Raw genomic sequence first — 24,430 nt, 5'->3', positions numbered from 1 at the left:
TTAATGAGAACTTGTGCACCTTGTTCATTTGGAGCTTCTGCGTTACATTTTAAACTAGTTCTCAGGATCATTGGCATTCACGGTCAGAATTTTAAAACGAAGCACAATGGGGGATACTAACTGTGGGGAGCCAACAAGAATAGAATATTTTTCGTCACTCCAGTTCTTTTAACTCAGAATGTCCAAAACTGCGACCTGAAAATAGGGTCGATCGGATGATTCTATGACACTAAATATGTGGCGCCGTAGATTAGTGGTTAAAGCTTTCGTACTCTGTGCGGGAGACCGGGGTTCGATTCCTCTTGACGGCGATTCAACATGGGCAAGTGAATGTTACCATAGCCCCGGGTTAACCCAAGCCATGTGAGGGAAATTGGGGAGATGGCACACTGTGTGAGCCGTTGGATGTTGCCGGGAGTTGTCTAGTAGAGCGTGGGCCCTACTAATTGGGTCTGCATAGCTCAAAATGAGCATTAATTACTTTAGGACTCTCCATGTAAGCCATGGCTTCTCCTGGAAATAATAGACAGGCTATATCCCTTATATTTGTGAGGCTAGCCATGTAAAATATGCACATCTATCTAGCTAGCTAGTTAGCTAAAGATTTATTTTTTCATTCAAGAACTGATAATGATCCTCTATATAAGACGGACTTCACAAATATAGATAGATAGATAGATAGATGTGCATATTTTACATGGCTAGCCTCACAAATATCGAGGGATATACCCTGTCTATTATTTCCAGGAGGGGCCATGGCTTAGTTGGGGCCCACACTTTACTAGGCAACTCCTGGCAACATCCAACAGCCAGACAGTTATGGTAACATTCACTTGCTCATGTTGAATCTCTGCCCAAGAGGAATCGAACCCCGGGCTTCCGCACAGAGTACTTTTATTTATAAAAAACATGCAAGTTTAAAAATACAATTAACCCTATTAAAAACCAGACTTTTAATGTTCTATGAAGAAATGACCACGGAAATTAACTGCAGTGAAACTTTTATAAAATTTAAGAACCTTAAACCAGAAACCATACCATTTAAAACCAGACTTTTAATGTTCTATGAAGAAATGACCACGGAAATAAACTGCAGTGAAACTTTTATAAAATTTAAGAACCTTAAATTATAATAAATTCTGTTCTAAATAAAATAATCACATGGTTTCCAATTTTTCTATCTTATATAATTTTTTGCTAGAATTCATGCCACTTAAAATTTGATGTTGTTAGCCCGGATCTTAGAATTATAAATCTAATAAAATAAATCTAACAAAACTACCTTCATCGCGGTGAAGCTGGCATATTGCTCTGATTTGTTTTTTAATTTGTAAACAAATGATGAATAATTGACAGAACAGAATTGAAAACAAGCAAGAACGAGAAAATTGCCTAGATACTATGTAAACAAAATTTTTCGTTTATGTTTTTTCACTTCCTTTTAAATATTATGGACAGCAAACAAACAATATAGTCTAGAATAAGATATAAAAACTTTACGGCAGGAATACTCGATTCTGGTTGAATTTTGACCAATTTTTCGACCTCTCAATCTCTGTGGTGTTCAACCTCCTCCCCAGTGCACATTGTACATCATTTTTTCTGGCATCGCGTGTAACTGCGTGACATGGCGGTAAGGCTTTGGCGTTTAGGTATCTGGCACTGGTAACGAGGTTGCGTCACATCAGCCTGATTTCATGATTTCTCTACATTCTAATGACGCATTGGAATACTAGTCGGTAGCCCGTGGAAAAATCCACGCGTTCGCATGTTTCTTTTTATATCGCATGACGTGCGTCTTGCCACTTGTGGTACCATTTTGCGTAACAGACAGACGACGGCTATTATTATAGAGACTAGTCGTTAACCCGTGGAAAAATTCACAGGGTCGCCCGTCTTTTATATATCGCATTTCCGTAACAGGACGCGTCTTTCGCGGCGGATAGGCAGACGGAATAGGACGAGCATTTCGCGGACACACGGACAGACAACGGCTTTTATTAAAGAAACATTCTAATGACGCATTGTTCTGTATTTTCTTGTTTTGTTTTTTTTAGAATTAGGTGTTACTAGTAATTTTGCAAAAGATTTATTTTCGCTAATTAAGATCTGCGTGAAAATTAACTCGACGGTAATTTAAATGTATTCCTTATAATTTTGTTTAGAATCGATCATATCGTTATTAAATTTTGTTTCTTTTTCCTAGACCAAGACGACTGGGACAAAGACGACGATGTTGATGACGAGAAAATGTTGATGGCGATGAAAATGTTGATGATCATAATTACGAGTTTAAAGATGATTGTGACGACGATAACATTGTCCACAAACTTAATAGTACCACCATTTAAAAAATGTGAGACTCCAGAATTCTTCGCCAACATGCTGGGATTATCCTTAATAGCAAGCAGCAACAAAAGTTGTATAGACAACGTAATCGAACAAAATGAGACAAATGAAGAAGAATTGCACGATGTATCATTCAACGATTCGTGGTTGAAAAAGTCAGAAGAGCGGTAAGAATCAAAATTTCGCACAAAACATGAATCTGTTGCGTTATAAATACTCTATGCTTGATATTGATTTTCACTTAACATAGCTGTGAGAAGACTGATCCTACGAGCCAGACATTGAGGAAGATTACGAGAAGATTAATCTAGTAATTCCCGTGCAAAAAAAAAGAGAGCGAACTTTCTTGGTGTTTGAATCCTGCCTAAAGTCACTTTTTGAGTACTGTCCAAAATGCAGCGTAGGACTGGATTCAACTATGACTACGGAAGTCCCAAATACTGGTAAGAGTGTAAGGTACATATTATTGTGGCAGTCCAAGAAATATATTTTAACTGTTTGTGACATTATTCCCACCTAGGTACGCAGTTAAAACTCAAATTTAATTGCATGAATGGCTGTAATCGATATTGGGTGTCACAACCTGAAATGCAAAGTGCACAAGGATTAGGAAATTTTTCCAAAACGATAACATTGGATTACAATTTAACAAAATGAACGGGAGGTTACGAAAGTTGAAATCATCCCTCAGCCTCACTGTTTGATATGTTATTAACAGTAAAACTTCGTCCATCCTAGATTCGCAAAAGTATTAAACTTAAAATTTCTGGACAGCAGCACTTATTACCGTCTACGAGGTGACTATGTTTTTCCAGAGATAGATAAAGCATGGAGAAAACAGTAGTCTAAACATTTTGAAGATATAAAGCAAGAGGATAGGCAGTTAGAACTCGCACTTGATGGGCAGTGTGACACTCCTGGACACAACGCAACATATTCAACAGTATCTGCAACAGATGTTAACACAAACAAAATTATTGAATTCAACATTGTCCATGTTCGCGAGGTCAGTCATTGTATTCCTTTGTAAGGTCGTAATTTTTGTATTTCGTCATAATAAAATAAACACCACTCTTGCCGTAGGTAAAACGCTCAAAATATATTGAAATGGAAGGATTTATTCGTTGCCTTGAAAAAATTCAGAAACTTCAAATAGCAGTGGTTGCTACTGATAGACACGGTAAAATTCGAAAATTTATAGGGACCGATCCTCGCTTTAAACACATCTTTCACCAATTCGATCCATTTAGCACATTGCTAAAGGATTTGTGAAAAAACTGACTGAAGCTTCAAAGAAAAAGGGTGAGTCATTGTTATATAAGTTGCTTATTGCCATCTATTTAGATATACTTATAGCACGTCTGTGTGTTTTCTTTAGGGTTCCATCTGCTGGTAGAATGGGCCCCTGCAACAGTAAATCATTTATACTGGTCTGTTTTAGTGTTTTTGTTCCATTATGCATCATGTTGTAAGCCGTCATTCCAATTTTGTTGTAAATAAAATTACCTAAACTGTGAACATGGCGAACTCAACGACACTAGAAGTGGTTAAAGAAAGGAATGCAAGTTTATGAGAAGCTCAAATTTATTGTTCTTCAAAGACAAGTTGTCGCTGATCTTTCCCACATTTATACCACATTGTTAGAAGTATTTCATAGTGTCAAAATCCGCTGTTTCCCCAAATTCATTTTTTTTAATATGGAAAAGATGATTGCGGGTACTCAGTTAGCTATTTTGGATCATAACTTAAATGTGGATAGAGAACAGGTACGAATACGTCTTACTTTTTTGTTTTAATTACGTACAGCGAATATATAATCTAAAAACTAATCGTTTAGGAGACATCTAAAAAAGCTGAAAAAGAGGGCAATGTGAAACCAATTTTTTGCATTGCCTATGGCAAACCAACAAAACGTTTTGTCGCCAAAAAGGAGAAAGTCGCAAAAGATGATAATTACCTTGTTGACATACTTAGTAATATAATCACACGAGTTGAAGAAAAGAGAAAGATAACCACGGAAAAGCGCAGCAAATGTAGGCTCAGTTTGACTGTAGCACCATCAGAGAGAGAAGACCGTGAAGTTATCATTGAACTAAGTATAGCAGATTAAAACTGTAGTGACTTTTTATTTTTTAGCTTATATCATTATTTACATACTATTTTCATACATATATTATTTACATGGATATTTTACACGTATACTAAAGCACGATTTAGTCGATTTCGTCTTCGTGAACAGCAAATTGCCACACCATTTCAATCTCGGGAACTTTCGTTCCTCCCTCTCTAAACCCAGTGTAATTACCACTTTCAGAAGGGAAAGGCTGTTCTTGTATTAGGAACGACACAAGCAGGAATGACTCTACGCACACCTCGTCCCAACCTAGTATGGATGAACCAAGTAAACTGTCTGTACAATGCGTAGCGATATGATCTAAAATAGGTTATATATTTCATTTATGGACAATATCATATATTACATGTTCTTATATAACTCTACTTACTGGTTAGGTACGTTATCCCTATCACGTGGTAACGATGCATTCTCCCTGTCATATAACGATACCAAAACAGTCCCCAGAACACCCCTGTCTAGCATCACGTTTGTAAAGCTATCGTGTTCAGTGATACATCTGCAATCTAAAAAAGGTTTGGGTACTAGATTGTATGTGTAATTGTTTCACTGTTTATTTTGTAAATAAAAATGAACTGAAGCAAACCGTTTAATTTGAAATATTTTATTTCGTGTATCTCGTGGCAGCATATGCACTCCCTTTCCGTATCCATTACGACGCAGTGCCCACAAGTACACCAACCATCGACCCCAGCTTTCCTATCTCCCTCCGCTGTAATAGCTCGCAAGTTCGCATCCTCCAAAGAAATATCAGAATATTCTTCAGGTTCAAAACGTTCTTTATCATCCTGAAATTCTGGTTCAACCTGAAAACCAAGTACCATTGGTTGATTCATGATAAAATTTAATATGAATGTTTGTTATTTACTTTCTCAAAACATTACATTTTTCTTCTAAACAGAACCTCCTGTTTTTACGGGGCGCACTTTTTTTCTATACAATTGCTTACGAAAGTCGCATAATTACGCATACTAATGTATTGCCCAGATCTTTGACCGCGTTAAAACGACCTCGTTGAAGAAGGCGACTGTAATGTAAACATGTGAAACTTTTTTATGTTTTTTTGTTTGTTTTTGTTTATCTTTAAAACATAAGAACTAGATATTCTTTTATGACTTTGGAAAGTGGTTAATATATGAAAAAATAGTTCTTCACGTCATATTTCCTTTAACTCGCCAAAAATATACCCTAGGACCGTTTTGTTATTTTTACGATGTCCAGGATACTTCGTCAATATAGAGGTACAAACCTTCGTAACTACATAAAATAATTTCGTAATGAGAGCTTGCGTGACTCGCTTTTTTCAAAAATAATATTAATTAGCCTCTCACCAACACGTGGAGTTTTAATAAAGACGGGTGGGAGGTGAAGACACAAGGAAGAGATTATTTGTACTATAGGATATTAGCTAAAGAATTTACACATTCTTTAATGAAAATGAAGTTATGAACGGATGTGACAATTAATTAATAAACTAATATTAATTATAATTATATTCGCGACAGTTTGAAAAACAACTTTTCACGTTTTCTTTGCGCATCCTACGTTACATAACTTCAGTAAATTGTGTTAGCGCTGAATTTTATGGATGATTCTGGACGATTTTTCTTTATATATCAAAAAGTAGTCCAGAAATTGAGTTGGAAATTGGGAGCATCCTCAAAAATCTGATCATATTTTTGAGGTTAATTTACATTTTTCGTGTTTTTAAACATTTTTTGTGGAGCCTGCCTGATCTTTGCAGTGTTTGTTCCTTGACATCAGCTTGACCAAGAATTTATTTTTACAAAAACAATACACATCAACAGTCCCTATGATGTTCTATGAGTGGAGTTCAAAGGAGTTTACACCTTTTTTTGTAATTACTCATTAATTTAATAAAATTTATTTTTAAGTGTGTGTTATGAATCATTAACCAATAATTAAGAGAAGAGCTTTCTTTTTTCTTATAAAAGAAATAAAATTTAAAAAGTTTTTATAAATCCAAAATGAGAAGATGGTGTGTTGGACGTTGGTGTGCGTGTTGACATGTAAGTGAAATAATCTGATTTGTTCATCCTTGTCTGTTTATCTGTCGGTGGTTTTTGTTTGATTTATATTTATATTTATGTTTCTTTTTTAATACCAGGCAATGCACGAAACTCTCCAGCCATTTCCTTAAAAAAATTCGCCATTATTTGCATTCCTTTTTACGTCAATTTGATAGCTATGTGGGATATCTGAAAATTTTACCCTAGAGATGAAGAAACTCGTGCAGGAAATAATTTAGAATCTTGGTCCTTTAAGTTTGAACTAACCACAGTCTAAAAAAATAAATAGGCATAGTCTATAAAAATTCTATAGGCTATGAAATAAGTAAGCTAGTCTACCAGTACAATTAAATTCCGTGTGAGTCGCGATAAAAGTTCAAAAACGCGACAGACAGCTGTAAATTGCTGACAGACTTAAAAAATTAATTTCTAAACGTTTTTACTGAGTTAAAAACAGACACAAGGAAAGAAAATAACCGGTGAAGAAGAACTAGTCAGAAAACTATGGCGCTTTATTAACCCTTAAACAAGGAGACACGTTAATATTGACCACTACATCACAAACTATTTAGGATTTTTCCTTATGGCAATTTAAGTTTTCGAAAGTTAATTAATTTTCATCAAAAAAAAGGGTCTTTTTAAAAATCTGGCGAGCATTCTAAGGATTAACAAGACAAAATATGGAGTATTCTTTATCCAAAAGTTTCTTCGATATTTCTTAAATTTTGCCGACTGCAACCTATTAAAAATATAATTATCCAAACACATTCATTTGATATTTTCCCGTTTCCAACGGCCCAAACCAGCGTTGTTGAATCGGTTCTAAAACACAGAAGTACAATGTATAAAATATTTCATCCTTATGTTATAAAGTCTTATTTTTATTGAATTACACAGCATAATTATTGTGAACAGTTCCTTGGGTTAATCCTACAAATATGCGCTAACTATCTCTTTGAAGATTGACAAATACGTGAGACGTCATCTTAATTGGATCTTGATGAATGAAAATATATAATTAGCAGCTACAGTTATTTTTATTACTCTTTTTATAACTGGAACACGTTGTAAACAAAGCATTATCAAGGCAAATACAATACCTTTTTGTGGAAACCATCTATCAGAATGTGGTTTGATGTGTTCCTTTGCATTGGCGTGAGACCTCAATAGAAAACCCTTTAACTAGGCATCTTTAAAGTTCTGCAGTAGCTGTCGTGAAACCATCCGCTTGAAAGAGGCTGTATAAAAGAGGTCAAACATTTTATTCATTTCCACAAAACAAAGCGATATTCAAGGTAGAAAGTAAACTTACTTTAATTCTTAAATAAAAAATATAAAGTTTAGATCGCACCAGTGAAATACAGTTGATAATGATATCCTGCCTTTTTGTTCTTTTTCTCGTCAATTTCGATTCCGTTGTTAAGATTATTCTATTTATCTTGCAGGCATTCTCGCCGGTGTGACTGGAAATTTGGATGAAATTATCCGGATCAATCAAAACGCGCATGTTATTGGAGGTGAGTACTTTACATGGCTGGGATGCACAGTTGACTGGACGGGAGAAAAGGACCCCGGTTAGGGAGATTTTTACTCGTCCAAAATTACCGTTGTTGTTCTAGTTAAAAGTGAGATCAAATATAATTATTTTCCCTTACTCATGAAAATAATTAGAGCCAGAAAAAATTTTAAGCAAAGTAGGTACGTGTTAATAATTACAGATTAATAATTTCAAATAAAACGTGACAGGAGTGAAAGCTAAGACATTGGAAAATTGATCTGGTATTCTGCCAATACCAGTTGGTTGTACTTGAAAATGCCAACCAATGGGAGTGTACCTCAATAAGTCATTTAAAACTTGAAAAGATGTTGGGTAAATTGCATTACAAGGTTTGGTTAAAAGTCTCCCCGAAGCAAATAATGATTCTAGTTCTTGTGCCAACACGCATGGCATGATCGACTGGGTAAAGAAAGGTTCAGGAGATGGTCAAAAAATCTTTCGAAGTTTGTTGAATAAGCTCTAGGCACACAGGTAAAGTGATGAATGGTGACTTTCAAGCAGTGCATGGAAAAGGCACTTCAAAATCTTTAAGCGGATGATGGCGATGACATTGATGAAGATCTATTTAAATTCACGATCAGTAGGTCATTATAAAACTCGAATAAAATCTTTATGACAATATTCATTGTGTGTCAATTTTTCACATTTTATTTGTCCAAAATATTTGATTCGCCTTATAAAATAAACGAAAGTCCTACATATATAATTAGAGCGAATTAAATTCAACTTTTTAATTTGTCCAATCGCGTTGAATTAGAACGGTAACGGTAGATCTGAAAATGGACCTCTGGAAAGTTAAAAGTTTCCAAACGTAGTTATAAAAATGGGATTCTTTTAAAATGTGAGATCGTTTCACTAAGGAGATGTGTCAGACCAAATAAACAGAGGTCTCCTTAAGAAATCAAAGATTTCCACTTAGTCAGCGCTCATTTTAGTTTTATTGTTAATATTTACCAATATATTAAATATTTACAATAAAATGTTCTTTTTTTAATTATCAATTGTTGATAGATTTTCCTAACTGGATTAGCAAACCATACCAAAAAACTATTAACTAAATCTTGTTTTGATGAATCAAGAATAGGTATTAAAACATTTCACCAATCTTTTTTTTTCTTCTAGACTTACTGGACGGCGATGTCTTTATGCCAACAAAGAATACATCAGAAGGAGAGCATTCACGACACAAAAGGGATGTGCATATATTTGGAAGATGGTTCAATGCTATTGTTCCCTTTACAATGGAGGAGGACAAGTTCGGTAAAACACTTAAAAACTACCGTAACCTCTCTAAAGCAGACATTTGCAGGACATGAAAAGTTTGTCTGCTTTGCTTCTGCATCTTAATTAAAGCTGTGTGTTAATAAATACTGCCATTTTGTTGTGTATGACCCTTATGTAACGTATCTCGCTTCGTAATCACGAGGTTTGTGATGTTTGTCAATCCATTCCATGTAAAGGAAATTGGGTAGGCAAGACCGGTCCATGTCTAATGCATACATTCAGAACGCAGGATCCACATTAATAACTGTGTTTCCAACACTGAAGTAGCTAACCTTTATAAATATTCGGAATAATAATAATACCCTTCTTTGTTTAGGGTGTAAGCCTTTTTGCTAAACTAAATATGATGATACTTTAGGACGTTGCATGATTAGATGAATATTGTAATTGCATGGCATTCTTAACATCAATGACAGCTTCTCTTTGTAGAACTTTATTGATAGTCCAAAGAAAGCAGAAATACAAAGAACTTTTTCTTCAAGGCTGCTTCTACCCTTTCAACTAAACTAGTCTTTAATATTTCATAGACGATCGCGAGAAGAAGGTAATATTTGACTCAATGGCCATCATAGAAGCTGTCTCGTGTGTTAGATTTGTGACCAGGCATGATGAAAGGGACTATATATTTATCACAAGACTAGGAGGGTAAGTGAGGCCACTATAAAATCTTAAGTGAAAGAGTGACAGATGGCTCGAGTGTGTTCACTGATAATCTGGTTACTACTACTTTAATGGAATGAACTTTTCAAGACGTTTACTTCGCGATTTCATTTTTTCAAAAAATATTTTTCAGCAAAATTTGGAGACAATAAGTTGCATATTCACCAATTTTTAACCCGTTCGCGTTTCGCTTATATATTTTAAGAACAGAGATATTTTCTGTCGCTAACATTGTGCCGCTTGTAGAAGTGAAGACTCATTAGCCAATGATTTTCTACCCCACGTTGATATTTGTTTTTTGTTGAAATGCATTCCAACTATTTGATTAATAGTCGCACACTGTGGTAAAAAAAACATGAAAATTTTTTTCTTTTTTTCTCAAACACTATTGGCCGTTAGTAAAATTAAATTCTCGCAAAATGCAAAAATAATCACATGCCCAATTTGCGAAATAGAGTAGTTAAATTCTCGCGAAAATTTATCCTTGCTAAAATTTATTCCAACTAGTCGTTAGCCCGTGGAAAATCCACGGGTTCGCCCGTCCTTTTTATACCGCATTGTATGCTTCTCGCTATTGCGCAGCTAAGCTACCATTTTGCGTGACAGACAGACAGACAGACGTATACGGGTATTATAATATAGGCTAGTTGTTAGCCCGTGGAAAATTCCACGGGTTCGCGCAGCTAAGACACCATTTTGCATGACAGACAGACAGACAGACGTATACGGGTATTTTAATATAGATAGTCGTTATCCCGTTGAAAAATCGACGGGTTCGCTCGTCCTTTAAATTTACCCGTCGCAACAAAGTGGACAAAAATATAGCGCATTTGGTATTGGTGCGCATTTTAAAAATTTCGTGATTCCGGTACGGGAAGCAGCTCTCGCGGACAGACAGACAAAATTATTAAAGAGATAAAATAACAAACACAATATAAAGAAAGGTTATGTGATTTCATATGTGGAGTTAATGAACTTTAAAGACAAAAATAATGATTTTTAAAATTCTTTCACAAAACTCATTAGTGAGGCCAAAACATATTCTTTTATTTCGTATCGATTTTAAATTTTTCTTTACTTAATCAATTTTTTAGATGTTGGAGTCCTATTGGTCGACAAATTGGCAAACAAGCTTTATCTATTGGTTACGGCTGTGTTTCAGAAAGTGTCATTGTGCACGAGATGTTGCACGCACTTGGATTTTTCCATGAACATCAAAGACCTGATAGAAATGATTATATTGAAATACTTTGGGACAATTTGCAGACCTGTAAGTTTCTGCTGGATTCTTTTAAACACACATTTCCGTCATTTGTGTAAAATCAGTACCAAGTTCCCCAAAACACGCTGCACCTCTTCCCCTAAGTTGGCAAAATCAACGAGATATTTTCCACCAATTCAAAACAAACTAGTCGTTAGCCCGTGGAAAATCCACGGGTTCGCCCGACCTTTTTATACCGCATTGCGTGGTTCTCGCTACTGCGCAGCTAAGCTACCATTTTGCGTGACAGACAGACGGACAGACGTATACGGATATTATAATATAGATATAGAAATTTACTTGCTATGTATTTTTACCATTTCGACGTGCAAATTATACAATAAGAGTTTTAACCCTAAGCTAGTAGTGCGTCTTTTACCAGGATTACAGTATTACTTATGTCCCAATAAGTTTAATTTATATGTTTTAGCTGTTTGGAAACAATTTATCATACATTCCAACGTGGCAACTACACTAGACTTACCCTATGACTATTACAGTATTATGCACTACGGAAAGTAAGTACTATAATATTCATGAAAAAAAGGAAATGGAATTACCTGACTTAAGAGTTTAGTTACCAATTTTGTTCCCCTAATCGTGTTTTAATAACATAAAGTTTCGTTTACAATATCTTACTTACAGCACTGCTTGGGCTAAAGAAGAAGGCCGTATAACAGTACGCGCAAAGAGCAGATCAGATATTTCACTCGGAGGTGACTATATGTCTGATACTGACATTCTACAACTTAACATTTACTACAGTTGTCCTATCACAGTAAAACCAGAGCAAAAATCTAAAACAAACAATTCTACAATAATTTCCAAAATCTTAAGCACGTCTACCACAACAAAACATTCTACAACCACAACTACAACAAAACCCACTATAACCACAACCACAAAAAAACCTAATACAACCACAACAAAAAGGCTTACTACTACTACAACCACAACAAAACCTACTACTACCACAACCGCAACAAAACCTACTACAACCACAACTACAACAAAACCTACTACCACCACAGCCACAACAAGACCTACTACTACTACAACCACAACAAAACTGACTACAACTACAACCACAACAAAAACCACTACAACCACAACTACAACAAAACCTACTATAACCACAACCACAAAAAAACCTACTACAACCACAACAAAAAGTCTTACTACTACTACAACTACAACAAAACCTACTACTACCACAACCACAACAAAACCTACTACTACAACCACAACTACAACAAAACCTACTACCACCACAGCCACAACAAGACCTACTACTACTACAACCACAACAAAACTGACTACAACTACAACAACAACAAAACCTCCTACAACAACAACCACAACAATACCTACTACTACTACAACTACAACAAAACCTACTACTACCACAACCACAACAAAACCTACTACAACCACAACTACAACAAAACCTACTACAACAACAACCACAACAAAACCTACTACTACTACAACCACAACAAAACCTACTACAACCACAACTACAACAAAACCTACTATAACCACAACTACAACAAAACCTACTATATCAACAACCACAACAAAACCTACTACTACTACAACCACAACAAAACCTACTACAACCACAACTACAACAAAACCTACTATAACCACAACTGCAAGAAGATCTACTACAACCACAACAAAAAGGCCTACTACTACTACAACTACAACAAAACCTACTACTACCACAACCACAACAAAACCCACTATAACCACAACCACAAAAAAACCTACTACAACCACAACAAAAAGGCCTACTACTACTACAACCACAACAAAACCTACTACAACCACAACCACAACTACAACAAAACCTACTACTACAACAACCACAACAAAACGTACTACAACCACACCTACAACAAAACCTACTACAACCACAACCACAACAAAACCTACTACTAATACAACCACAACAAAACCTACTACAACCACAACTACAACAAAACCTACTATAACCACAACTGCAAGAAGATCTACTACTACTACAACCACAACAAAACCTACTTCAACCACAACTACAACAAAACCTACTATAACCACAACTGCAAGAAGATCTACTACTACTACAACCACAACAAAACTTACTACAACTACAACAACAACAAAACCTCCTACAACCACAGTCACCACAAAACCCACTATAACCACAACCACAAAAAAACCTACTACAACCACAACAAAAAGGCCTACTACTACTACAACCACAACAAAACCTACTTCAACCACAACTACAACAAAACCTACTACAACAACAACTACAACAAAATCCACTACAACCACAACCACAACAAAACTTTCTACTACAACCACAACAACAACAGCAGGATCTACTATCACGATGCAGAAAACAAGAAAACCCATTACAACTACATCTATAACTACAGGAATAACGAGAACATCGAGTACCTTATCCTTTTGCAAAGACGAGAGTGAAGACTGTGAAAGCCTAACTTCTTTGTGTGCTACCACAAACTTACGCTGGTATACATACATACAAAGAAACTGTCGAAGAACGTGCTCAAAGACTAGAGATTACCTCTCAAAATACGCTTGTCTGTTCTATTACGCAAATGGCCTGTGTGTTTTGAATGGTGAAAAAAGCATAGAGCAGTATGTCGAAAAAAATTGTCCCGAAACTTGCGGCTTTAAGTCGAAATATAATTTTTGTAAAAGTGACGAAGACGATTAGCATAGTTGCATAATCCTTTTTTCTTATTTTCTTTATTTTGAATGCATTATTTATTCATATCCGTTGTGATACATGTATTTGTTATTAAGAAACTCTGTTGATTTTGCAAGCACCCAGTGCCTCACTATTTTTATTCATATTATTTTCGTGTTTCTTATGTTCTGTATTATAGCTGTACGTACTTTACTTAACTTAAATGTAAAAAAACAGAAATATGACACATTACAACAGCTGCATCTAAAAAACATGTCAATATTGTGTTTTGAACTACGGAACTCACGTGTTCTTTTGATAAGAAAATAATAACTGAAACCTTGAAATATTAGGAATTTATCTTATTGACAAACTGTAAAAAATATAAGTACTAGTAAATACCCTCATGACTTCTCAGGACTAACTTCTCAATGCTTCCATGTTTTAGAAAGGAAATAAATTGGGCAACCTATCTGTACCAAACATGGATTGTCTGAGTCTTGTCGTTACCGATCGCAGCTTAAGTTTCGACAAGCTTGTTTTTTTGTTGACCGAATAAAAGAAGGGGATTTTAAAAAAAAAATGAAATTTGTGCCGTAATGTAAAATTTAGGGTATCTGTTACTACTACCCTAAATTTTACATTACGGCACAAATTTCATTTTTTTTTTAAAATCCCCTTCTTTTATTCGGTCAACAAAAAAACAAGCTTGTCGAAACTTAAGCTGCGATCGGTAACGACAAGACTCAGACAATCCATGTTTGGTACAGATACTGCTAATAATATTCTTTTCCTGGCTTTTGATATGCAAGAGAATATCCAACCTCGTCCTCAGGGTCTTGTGGCCCCTGAGCCGTCATTACGGACAAAATACCCTCGGAACGAGGTTGGAGAATATCAACAACATAGAAATCTTGGCACAGTAGCAAAACCCGAAGTGGACATTGTCCAGTTTTTGTTAATTTTTACCCCGGAAACAGTAATGATTTGTGTTCAGTATTTTCTGTGTGACACATTTTTCGTAAAGTTGATTTTTCTTTTCTCTTTTTTTTCACTTCGTTGAAAAAATATTATTATTGGAGAACCCGCCAGATAAGAAACTTTTCAAAACTTTTTACCTTCCGGACCTGGGTGTGACAATTCCGGTAAAGTTTTGTCGCTTTCTCGTACTTAGTTCTAGGTTCTAGCAAATCTAGCAAAATGTCAAAAGAAATTTCTATTCTACTGATGTTTTAGAAACATATGCTCTTGATTGTAATGCAAAACTAGCAGACGGACACGATGAATTTTCAATCTATCATTCTTAGAATATAATTGATAAGTGTAGTTAAGATTGTAAAAGGTACCTGCGCAAAAAATGAACAATAATATAAATTACCAAAACGAAATTATAACAGATGTCAGATGCAGAGCCTCTACGACATAAACACATTTTCCCCTGAAATAATTTTCCATTGTTTTTTCTCTTTTTGCACCAAAAAGTATTTTTTATAAAAATCCTTGCTCCGCAATGTAGGATAGTAACTTCTTGTGAAAATTTGAATTCATGTACACCAAATTCAAGTTTTTAAGTTCAAAGACCTTGAAATTTACGTCTAATCAGTAAGGGAGGTTTTTAAAAGCGATGTTGATGTGTTCCAACTGGTCTAAGAACTAAAGATAAAGTCCTGTTTCATCTGAGGGAGAACGGTTTCAAATGAGAGAGAGAGCGGATTCAAATGAGAGAGCGGATTCAAATAAGACAGAGAGAGAGAGAGATCGGATACAAATGTTCAATTATTTTAATAGGCTGGTCTTTTACAAAATACTTTGTTGTGTTATCGTGTTTCAAATGTACACACATATACCAGGAAAGTTTAAAAAATTTCCACTTTTAAACCGTTTTTGTAAGTTGAAAAGCTTTTGTGATTAGTTGTTTTGTGAAACATATAATTCTTACACATATAAATTTTTAGAAAGTTTCGTTACTGCTAGATATATATGACAAAAATTTTAATAAAGCGTCTTTGTCATAAGGTGTGTGTTTACCTACCACCATTTGAGAAAGAAAAACATTTTCGAACCTTTAAAACGATCTTGACGTATAGCCTTCAAACGAGCGACTGCAAAAATCAGAAGAGATATGCTTCTCTGCTCTTAATAATTTCAAGAAACTAATTTTTGCGATGAGGAAAAATCTGATATAGCAAAATGTGGAAGCTTCAGTCATGATGCAGAAAGCTTCTTCAAATGTTTTTTTTTTTGTGGGAAAGAAAAAAAACACCCATGGATCAACGAAGTTCATTGTTAATATTCATTCCATTTTCTTTTGACACAGTTTATAATGATAGTGTGGAGGCTCGGCTATATCTTCAGCAATGATTATTTAACAGAGAAGAGGGCATTTAGGAAACATACAGCCAAATAAAGATTTTTAAAGATCTTCTGCATTTTTACTATTCATCGCCTACAAGCTGTCTCTTCTCAACTTACTGGCCTTGTTTCTAATTAACATTTTGTGCATGCTTCGATGTACGTGCTTATGAAAAGAAAAATCGATTATATATGAAGTCGAACATTATAAAATAACTTTAAAAATAAAATAAAACATCTTGAAATGCATTCATTCATGGCGAGTGTGTCCAGTCACAGTGTTCTTTTTCCTATTTTCGAGACAGTACAATTCCATTCAAGTATTTCTCTTACATAATGTATCCACCACTTATTGTGATTAAATTGTTCCATGCACGTGGTTCATGACAACCATATTGTCTTTCTTTTTCTAATTTTGTAAATCGGATATTTCTTTTTACACTGCTTCTCGATTGCAGTTTTTGCCTCTACACGATTCAGTCAATACAGTGTACGATTTTCTTACTTTGTACAACGCAGGCTCGACCAAGACAGGTTTTCCCTCGTTGAAGAGGTAAGCTATAAATGTTAACAATATGAACACACCTACTGTTGCCAGTAGTAACAGGTCGGCATTTTTACCGGCATCCATGGTGCAGATCTTAAATCTAGACGTAGGAATATATAAAATTGGCATTATTCATTGCAGAAAGGGAATGGAAGATTAAACACCGCTAACAACAAAGATGGTAACGAATAAGAAAGAAAAAACTAACAACAACGGCAACAACGACGACAACAACGGCAACAACGACAACGACAACAACAACAACGGTAGCTATACAGTTATGAGGAAAGCCAGCGCAGCATCTTTAGAAACAATAAATTATATGACTGGCATAAATTGCACTTTAAGAAAAATTCCTTGAACTTTATTTCTAAAGATTCAAAAATTAATATGCATAGCTTTTGTAGCTAATAGAAATCGGAAATGACATATAATCGCAATGTGGTCAGGTATAAACACATAAGGTTAAAAGTGTTGTTATTCTTATATAGTAGAGAATCAAGTGCTTCAAAAATTTTGTTATTCTAACAGATAGAAAAATATTATGATTTTAAATTCTAAGTAACCTCGTCATTAGGCCATAAATATTGTCGCTACACACTTTCAGGATTGGTACACCGGGAACTAAATGAGGTTTTTTGTGTTATCTGGAGAGATAATCTCACTTCTAGCTTTAGATAATGCGGATTCAAATCCTACTTGAAAGAATCAAAGCTGTAAAGAGATGAGAAAATAAAATTACATTTTGTAGAATAGTGCCCATTTCTTTTATAATATCCAGAAATTTTTTTTTCTGGTTAGTTTGAAACACATTACCACAAAGCACCTTGGAAATGTCATAAAAGGTAATTTAAAAATACCCATTGTTTTTGGTAATTTTCGGTCAGAATGCGGCATTGTCACTTGTGAAGATATAGCGATCAAACACGTACAGCAAAAGCAATCGTTACGTTTTCATTATACAATAGAGTAAAAACAACCTAACGTAAAAACCTAAACACACTTCGGCCCCAGTTTTCTTATTTTTTTGTATTTTCTCATCCTTTAATGTTTTAATAAGAACAGAGACATTCATTCATTGATTTTATTGTCAATAATACAGGCCCAATCATACAGCATTTTGAAACAGACAAACCAGACTTATTCTCCTTTCAATAAAACAAGATGCTGAATAGAAATATTTAGGATGGAAATGAACCCCACATCAAATTGCCATCAGGTCATAAAGTCTGGTACCAAAATTCATTGAGATAATGCAGCGTTTGATTTTCTGTCAATGATGAACGATACTGATTGCTAAACAATGCAGGCCCTTTTGTTGGTTATACTTTCTTACACTGTCAGAATGTTTTAGGAAAAAAATATCGAGAGAACAAAAGTTTTTAAGGAGCTTATAAGAGCAGAGATTTTAGGCCCAAATCGCGAAGTTATGCCTCCTGAAAAAATTTTGAAAATTTTTCTTTTAAATTGCTTTCATTCTTATTGTTTCAGGTTTTGTGTAATATTCATGGCATTTTTGGTAACTTTGCAGGTTATTTTAACATGTAAAAACATCTGCAATTAATAAATTAATAAGCATATCGCAAAAATTAATTAGCTAATTCAAAAAAATATATCCATTGATTTGGCGAATTTTTTTTGACTTGCAAAAGCGTGCTAAAGATTAAGTTGTTTAAACGTATGACTCATTTTTTAAAAAAAGGACTGGAAATGTCAATGCAATTAAAGCATGTTGCTGGTATTACAACATGGACGCCGTTATGGTCTCGATTAGCATACTGCTCACCATTCTCTGGCTGTAAAACCCTAATACAAGAGAAGGTGCAGCAAGATTTATGTCTCGCCTTTTTTCTGAATTTTAACACGATGCTGCGGAGAAGTGACGTGAAATTAAAATTTACACAGAAAATGCATTCTTAAAAAATACGAACGTCAATAAACAAAAAAAAATCTCACAATATAAACAAATAATCCACGTTCACAATACACAAGTAAACAAACAAAGAAAAAATAAACAAACGAACGAACAAAACAATGTTTTTTCTAAAAACTCACATCTAACGTAACGGGTGGTAGGATACACTTCTCTCATCAAATTCGTTGTAGAAGAATGATTCCTTTCGCCTTCTAGAATTATTTTGTATACATATTCAAGATATTCTTTGTTTGATAATCCAATACATAAAAGTTAAACGCTTCGCATTTTTCTTATAATGTCAATATACTTAGAACTAATTAACCGGCTAAGATGTCCATTGATAATTTCCATTGCGTATTCTTTTCAAAGATTAAAATTATGTTATTAATAAACAAAGTTGTTAGGTAGATTACACTGTTCGGCAAAATACATTATTGCGCGTGTAATTGACTTAACAATTTTCAGTAAGTTTTTTTTTGTCAATATTTAATGCGATATGAATTTGTTTGAATTTCTTTTAAAGGGATCCTGAAACTGAAATTAAAATATGTTTGAAATATTTTCTGATATTCTGTAGAAAAAGAAAATAATATTTTTTTTTACATAAATTTTAAATATTTAAGACTTGCATTTCAGTCCTTGTTTTTTTACATTTTTTACCTTCGCGCTTCTTAGCCACTGTCACCATGCTGTTTTGACGCAAACTAGGGACTGGACAACTTGCAAAATTACGAAAAACGGCATTAACGTCACAAAATGTACCGTATGGTTTTTCTTTTCGAAATTAGCTTTTGAAGGCTGAGAAAGAAAAGCTTCTTTTGACTACTTTCATGCTTATATTTCTAAATAGTATAAATATTTTAGTACAAAAAACAAGAAAAAAACAGAAAGAGACATCAGACCACAGATGAGGTGTGTAGAGCTTCAACGAAAACGTGCTTACACCACTCCTCACGTACGAAACGTTGACGTTGTGGAGATAGGGGTAATTTGTAATTTGTAAAAGTATTATACGATTTCACATATACTCTACTTAGGAACTCCACAACTCTTATTTCAAGTTTTGTTACCTGATTGTTTTTGTCATAAGACAAACCATCCTAACCAACCAATCGCTTCTTTGTATGGAATCCAAAGTTCAGTGATTGTGGTGTTGTGCGGGTATAATTACCATTCAGCCGGAATACATTTCAAACTTTTTTTACATTCACAAAGTCTCTGTTACAACTGTGATATCGTTTTACAACCTTTTATACTGCCAACACCCGTTTCAATTTTATTGTCAAAAAATTTACAGCGATGAACTAAACGTAATTTCGCAGAAACTAATTTTTTGCTGATGATCAAAAAAGCTAACTGGCGTTTAACAAAAGTTGTTGGTTACGGTAAGCAAATAATTCTGTGGACGAGGTTGTCCAATTAAAAACTCAATAATAACCTTTTTGTGGAAAACTAAAAATTTTCGAGCTGCGTCAGGATTGCAGACGCTCTTCTCATGAGCCCACCCTCTCAACCTCGTCTCCAGGACTTCTTAGGTTTGCTGTCCAGATATAAAAGGCCTAAGAAGTCCTGGCGACGAGGTTGTCACTCTCTAACTAACAAACAATCCGAAAAGTAAAATCCTCTAATTAATGCACAAAAGCCAAGATCGTAGCTTGGGGCTGGGGCGTCTAGACCTATTTCCTGTCGAACTGAAACGGGAAAATGAGACTGTCAAAATAGCGGACTACTTCTAGTAGCAGACAAAGGTACTCACTAATTAGAGAGTCTACTGTGCTAGAGACGTGTTTACCTTGTATCGTGTCGTCAAAGTTGTTTTGTGTCTCAAGTTCTCAACAACTGCGCAAGTTATATCAATCTTTCTTCTCGTGAGCCATTAGAAATGACGAGGTTGTTATTGCGAAAATTTTGCGTTTCTTCTTTACGGAAAAGTGATCTCAATCCATCCCATTTTCACGCTTTTTGTTGATATTTTCTTTTTGTTAATTTTTCTTCTTCTTCTTTTTCTATTTATTTACTTTATGTATGAACAAAAGGTCTTTTTGATCTTTTAGGCTGTTATTATATTATGCATTTTTTTATAAGAAGGCAGTTTGTAAGAAAGTAGTTCCCAGTCCTCCAAAATGTTTACTGAATTCTATGGACCTAAGAGATAAGTTTCTTATAAAAAAGCCAACGAGTTTTAACCATGATAGAATTAGTTCTCAACAAACTCGTGAGTTGGAAACATCGCCTTTGAAACTAACTGATTTTTATGTAAAAAGCACTCCTTCTCGAGTTTAGGGAATACGCACCAGATCTATTTTTTCACTTTTGAGCCTTATTCCCTAATCAGTTCATATCTCTGGAAGCCACATCCTATGCCATATTCTGGTTTCCAGAGTGTGTTGCTTAGCGAGATTAAATTAAACACAATTGAATTCTTCATCCAGTGTGTCCCAAAATTTGGCGAATCAGGATGAACATAGAGTCTACTGTTAGTGATTGGTTCGGGTTTCCCTCCCCTTGGACATTCACCATTTACAATTTTCGATCATAATTGAATACATCGAATTCGGGTCCAATCGTTCCACTGAGATTTTTAAAACAGGAAACATTAAATTTATCACAAAAAACAAGATGCACTTGAAAGTTTGTTTTCAATAACAAATTTACTTTTCTGATTTTAACAAAATTTTAGGAGAAAATACACAGCTGATAATTTTTTTCAAGGTCTTCGTGGGTAAGCACGGGTTAAATCGCGGAAATAGGAAGGAAAAACAAGTAAAGAATTGAAAATTTTTAAAACTACTACCATCATATTCACCACAACGATCGATTTGTCAATCGAATTCCAATCGATATTAAAACGCGCTACTCGATAAAAAATCGAATTGCGATCCATGTTGAAACCCGCTATTCGATAAATATTCCCTTAATATTTTGCGACAAATAAAAAGATGGAGTAGAAATTCAGTATGATACTTAACCACCAATATATTTTAGTAACTTTTTATACAGTAAATTCTCTAAAAATATTTACAAATTCAAAATTTTAGTTATAAACCTTAAATAACTTACCAAAATATAGAACCTGAAACCAACTATTAAAACTGACATAAAAAAACAACTGTCAATTTTTAATAACCGATTAAATACAAAAAACAGACGCTATTGAACATTTCTGAGTTTTTCGCGCCATCTGTTTAATGTTATACAAGAAAGGTCCGGAAAGTAGACAAGTTTACATTTTTAATCTTTGTTAATTTAAGCGTGACGTTTGTGCGGGAGGAAAAGAATGTGGAGTGATGGCTACTAATTCACCTCGAATTCGCAAACTTAAATTCCGCATTTTTTGAACAAGGACGGACATTCGTAATACTATATTTCGCATATTTTCTCATTTGAGATTTTAACGTAAGTTTAATATGTAAAACACATTAGCAAAACAATTGGTAGTTTAACGAACTCTAATTTTGCAATTTTAATCGAAATGTAGCAATATTCCATTCGGCATTTTGTACAATTCTCAAAAAACTACCCGCAAATTGAAATTCTGCAATCTTTTCATCAGAAACGATTCCTCCTCTTAATCACACACGTATTGTGAACTGTTCAGAATTTTTCCGTCCGAATTTTTTTTTTCAGAGTAAAACTTAAAACACCTGAAAAGAAATTAATAAGTTGTAAAAAACATTCACATCGAAAATATATATAATATATATTTAACCTGATTTTATAACCGAAAAAAAGTAGTGTATTTCTATTTGAAGTTTAATCACAACATTCTGATGCACGTGTTTTATTTGATGAGAAACCTGTCGACGAGACACTATAGTCCGAAAATTTTTCTTTGACTCTGTTGAATTACTTTTTCACATTCTAAAATCTTTATTTATCAACTAATAATCACTACAGCTTCTTATACCAAAATTATTATTTATTTCCCAGTTTTAAAAGTTTCTTAGTTTAGTACTACTTACAAACAGGTCTCATATATATAAAATCACGCGTTGTCTTCGAGCGCCCGCTTTTAAAAATTTACCATTACTTTAAGATATAGCAAAATCAACCGGTTCAGAAGTTATTAGAATGTTGGGCCTTCCACTTTCCGTCGTTGCAAACATGGTTAGCCCGCACATTCTCTTTTTTTCACCCTTTCAGAATTATCAACCTCCTCACCAAGCCTCTCCATCAGCTTCATCAATCTGCTCTACAACTTGTTCCAATCGCTTATTTCTTCGCAACAGTGCTGCATATCTATTAAAACACGCCAACAGAATGCCGATCTTACCGTTTTCCACCACATCATCGTTGTAATTCAGAATCAAAACTTCGATATTTAGTCTCGCCCACCTTTCGTAGTACAACAAATAAAAACAACTGAATATGTTAAGGGTATAGTAAACAAGTTCGACAACGCCTATCAAGGCGAATTGATAAACAAGATCAAACGATGACAGCCGGTTGATGACTGTCAAACTGATGCATATAAACACAGTCTCTAAGAAGTGAAACCAATCCAAAACCACAAGTTCTTTGACAATCCATGCAAAATGCCAAGACGTGATGTTAGGAGCAACTCTCTAAAGAACATAGAAACATAAAGTAGAACTGTACCTAAAAAAAGTAACTAAATTTTCTTAAGAAAAAATAAAATAATAATTTCCTAGGAAAAATAATAGTTTCTTAAAAGAAGAAAAATAATTTGCAAGATAGCCTCTCCGTGTAAACATAAACATAAAGTCAACTTTGTTTAAACGGTAATGATGCTGTACTCTACGTAACTTCTTTATTTATCATTGCCAAAAGTACTAAAATATTGTGTAAAATATTTTATTCCTTTCATTCATTCTCCATAACACTCGTCATTTTGAGCTCCTTAACTACATATTATACCAAAACTGATGCATTTAAGTAATTTCATAAACATCAACAAACAATAACAAATCATTTATTGTAAACAGTTTAATTGAGAACTCTGGAAAGTAAATGCTAAAACTTGTTTAGTGGGTATTAAAAGTTTTGAATATATATAGATAAACGTTTCAACCAACCTTTCGATATGGTTTGATGTGCCGCTGAAACTTATATGTAGATTTACAAATTTCACACTGGTCCATTCCAGTTCTTAACCATTTCATCAGACATGATCTGTGTATGTATTGCACACTTCCCAAACATTTGCATGGCGTGATCAATTCTTCCTCCTCTGACGAGCAATAGCATATACGACACACACTGGGAATGGCTTCGTCCCTCGTAAACATTTTTTTATCCTCATCCATATTGTCTAAAGGTTTTCATTCAAATAGAATGATAAATAACCATTCCATACCAATATTCTGACTATATATTACATTTCTAAAATTAAAGCAATGTATATAGCATTTTAGTCACACATGCAGCCCTGTGAATTCATGAAGGCATTTGGCATTGCCGACCTACATTTATAGCAGTCTATGTATCTGTGTCACGATCGACATGCCAAAAAAAAATTTTTATAACGTCTGCACGACCAACCTTGTTTTAAAGGATTAACGTTAAGTTTTTATTACATCGCTTGTTGTAGACAAAGAAAACCAATTTTACTCCATTTTAATCTTATACATAAGATCCGATCTAAGGGAAACAAAGTCAAAGTTGTCAATAAA

At 34.4% G+C, this 24,430-nt stretch overlaps 4 protein-coding genes across 4 annotated transcripts; 3 read left to right on the top strand and 1 right to left on the bottom strand.

Moving 5' to 3' along the window:
• The first annotated feature begins 3,875 nt into the window (after window positions 1-3,875).
• On the top strand, window positions 3,876-4,517 carry LOC130636657 (uncharacterized). The gene is made up of 2 exons (XM_057446490.1): window positions 3,876-4,115; window positions 4,187-4,517. The coding sequence occupies exons 1-2, from the start codon at window positions 3,909-3,911 to the stop codon at window positions 4,457-4,459; spliced, it is 480 nt and encodes a 159-aa protein (XP_057302473.1). The 5' UTR covers window positions 3,876-3,908; the 3' UTR covers window positions 4,460-4,517.
• A 1,375-nt stretch (window positions 4,518-5,892) lies between these two features.
• Window positions 5,893-11,798, top strand: LOC130647344 (zinc metalloproteinase nas-4-like). The gene is made up of 6 exons (XM_057453170.1): window positions 5,893-6,513; window positions 7,959-8,030; window positions 9,194-9,331; window positions 9,883-10,000; window positions 11,110-11,285; window positions 11,707-11,798. The coding sequence occupies exons 1-6, from the start codon at window positions 6,480-6,482 to the stop codon at window positions 11,796-11,798; spliced, it is 630 nt and encodes a 209-aa protein (XP_057309153.1). The 5' UTR covers window positions 5,893-6,479.
• On the top strand, window positions 11,348-14,189 carry LOC130647339 (mucin-2-like). Its single transcript, XM_057453156.1, has one exon. The coding sequence runs from the start codon at window positions 12,001-12,003 to the stop codon at window positions 14,005-14,007; it is 2,007 nt and encodes a 668-aa protein (XP_057309139.1). The 5' UTR covers window positions 11,348-12,000; the 3' UTR covers window positions 14,008-14,189.
• Window positions 14,190-21,755: 7,566 nt separating this feature from the next.
• Window positions 21,756-24,164, bottom strand: LOC130647330 (E3 ubiquitin-protein ligase MARCHF8-like). Its single transcript, XM_057453144.1, has 2 exons — window positions 23,834-24,164; window positions 21,756-23,362 (listed from the first exon to the last, which is right to left on the bottom strand). Exons 1-2 carry the CDS (start codon window positions 24,062-24,064, stop codon window positions 22,955-22,957), a joined length of 639 nt encoding a protein of 212 aa, XP_057309127.1. The 5' UTR covers window positions 24,065-24,164; the 3' UTR covers window positions 21,756-22,954.
• Window positions 24,165-24,430: the final 266 nt, after the last annotated feature.

This window comes from Hydractinia symbiolongicarpus, chromosome 1 (genome assembly GCF_029227915.1).
Source record: "Hydractinia symbiolongicarpus strain clone_291-10 chromosome 1, HSymV2.1, whole genome shotgun sequence".
NCBI classification, from domain to species: Eukaryota; Metazoa; Cnidaria; class Hydrozoa; order Anthoathecata; family Hydractiniidae; genus Hydractinia; species Hydractinia symbiolongicarpus.
The sequence above is the reverse complement of the archived record's forward strand: the minus strand, read 5'-3'. Positions and strand labels throughout refer to the sequence as shown.

Excerpts from the sequence above, each read along its gene's own strand:
- LOC130647339 (XM_057453156.1), top strand. The coding sequence starts at position 12,001 with ATGTCTGATACTGACATTCTACAACTTAACATTTACTACAGTTGTCCT.
- LOC130647344 (XM_057453170.1), top strand. The coding sequence starts at position 6,480 with ATGGTGTGTTGGACGTTGGTGTGCGTGTTGACAT. Across the intron at positions 6,514-7,958 it reads GTTGGTGTGCGTGTTGACAT|GCATTCTCGCCGGTGTGACT; the intron begins GTAAGTGAAATA and ends TTTATCTTGCAG. Across the intron at positions 8,031-9,193 it reads AAACGCGCATGTTATTGGAG|ACTTACTGGACGGCGATGTC; the intron begins GTGAGTACTTTA and ends TTTTTCTTCTAG.
- LOC130647330 (XM_057453144.1), bottom strand. The coding sequence starts at position 24,064 with ATGGATGAGGATAAAAAAATGTTTACGAGGGACGAAGCCATTCCCAGT. Across the intron at positions 23,363-23,833 it reads ACATCAAACCATATCGAAAG|AGAGTTGCTCCTAACATCAC; the intron begins GTTGGTTGAAAC and ends TATGTTCTTTAG.
- LOC130636657 (XM_057446490.1), top strand. The coding sequence starts at position 3,909 with ATGCAAGTTTATGAGAAGCTCAAATTTATTGTTCTTCAAAGACAAGTT. Across the intron at positions 4,116-4,186 it reads TAAATGTGGATAGAGAACAG|GAGACATCTAAAAAAGCTGA; the intron begins GTACGAATACGT and ends CTAATCGTTTAG.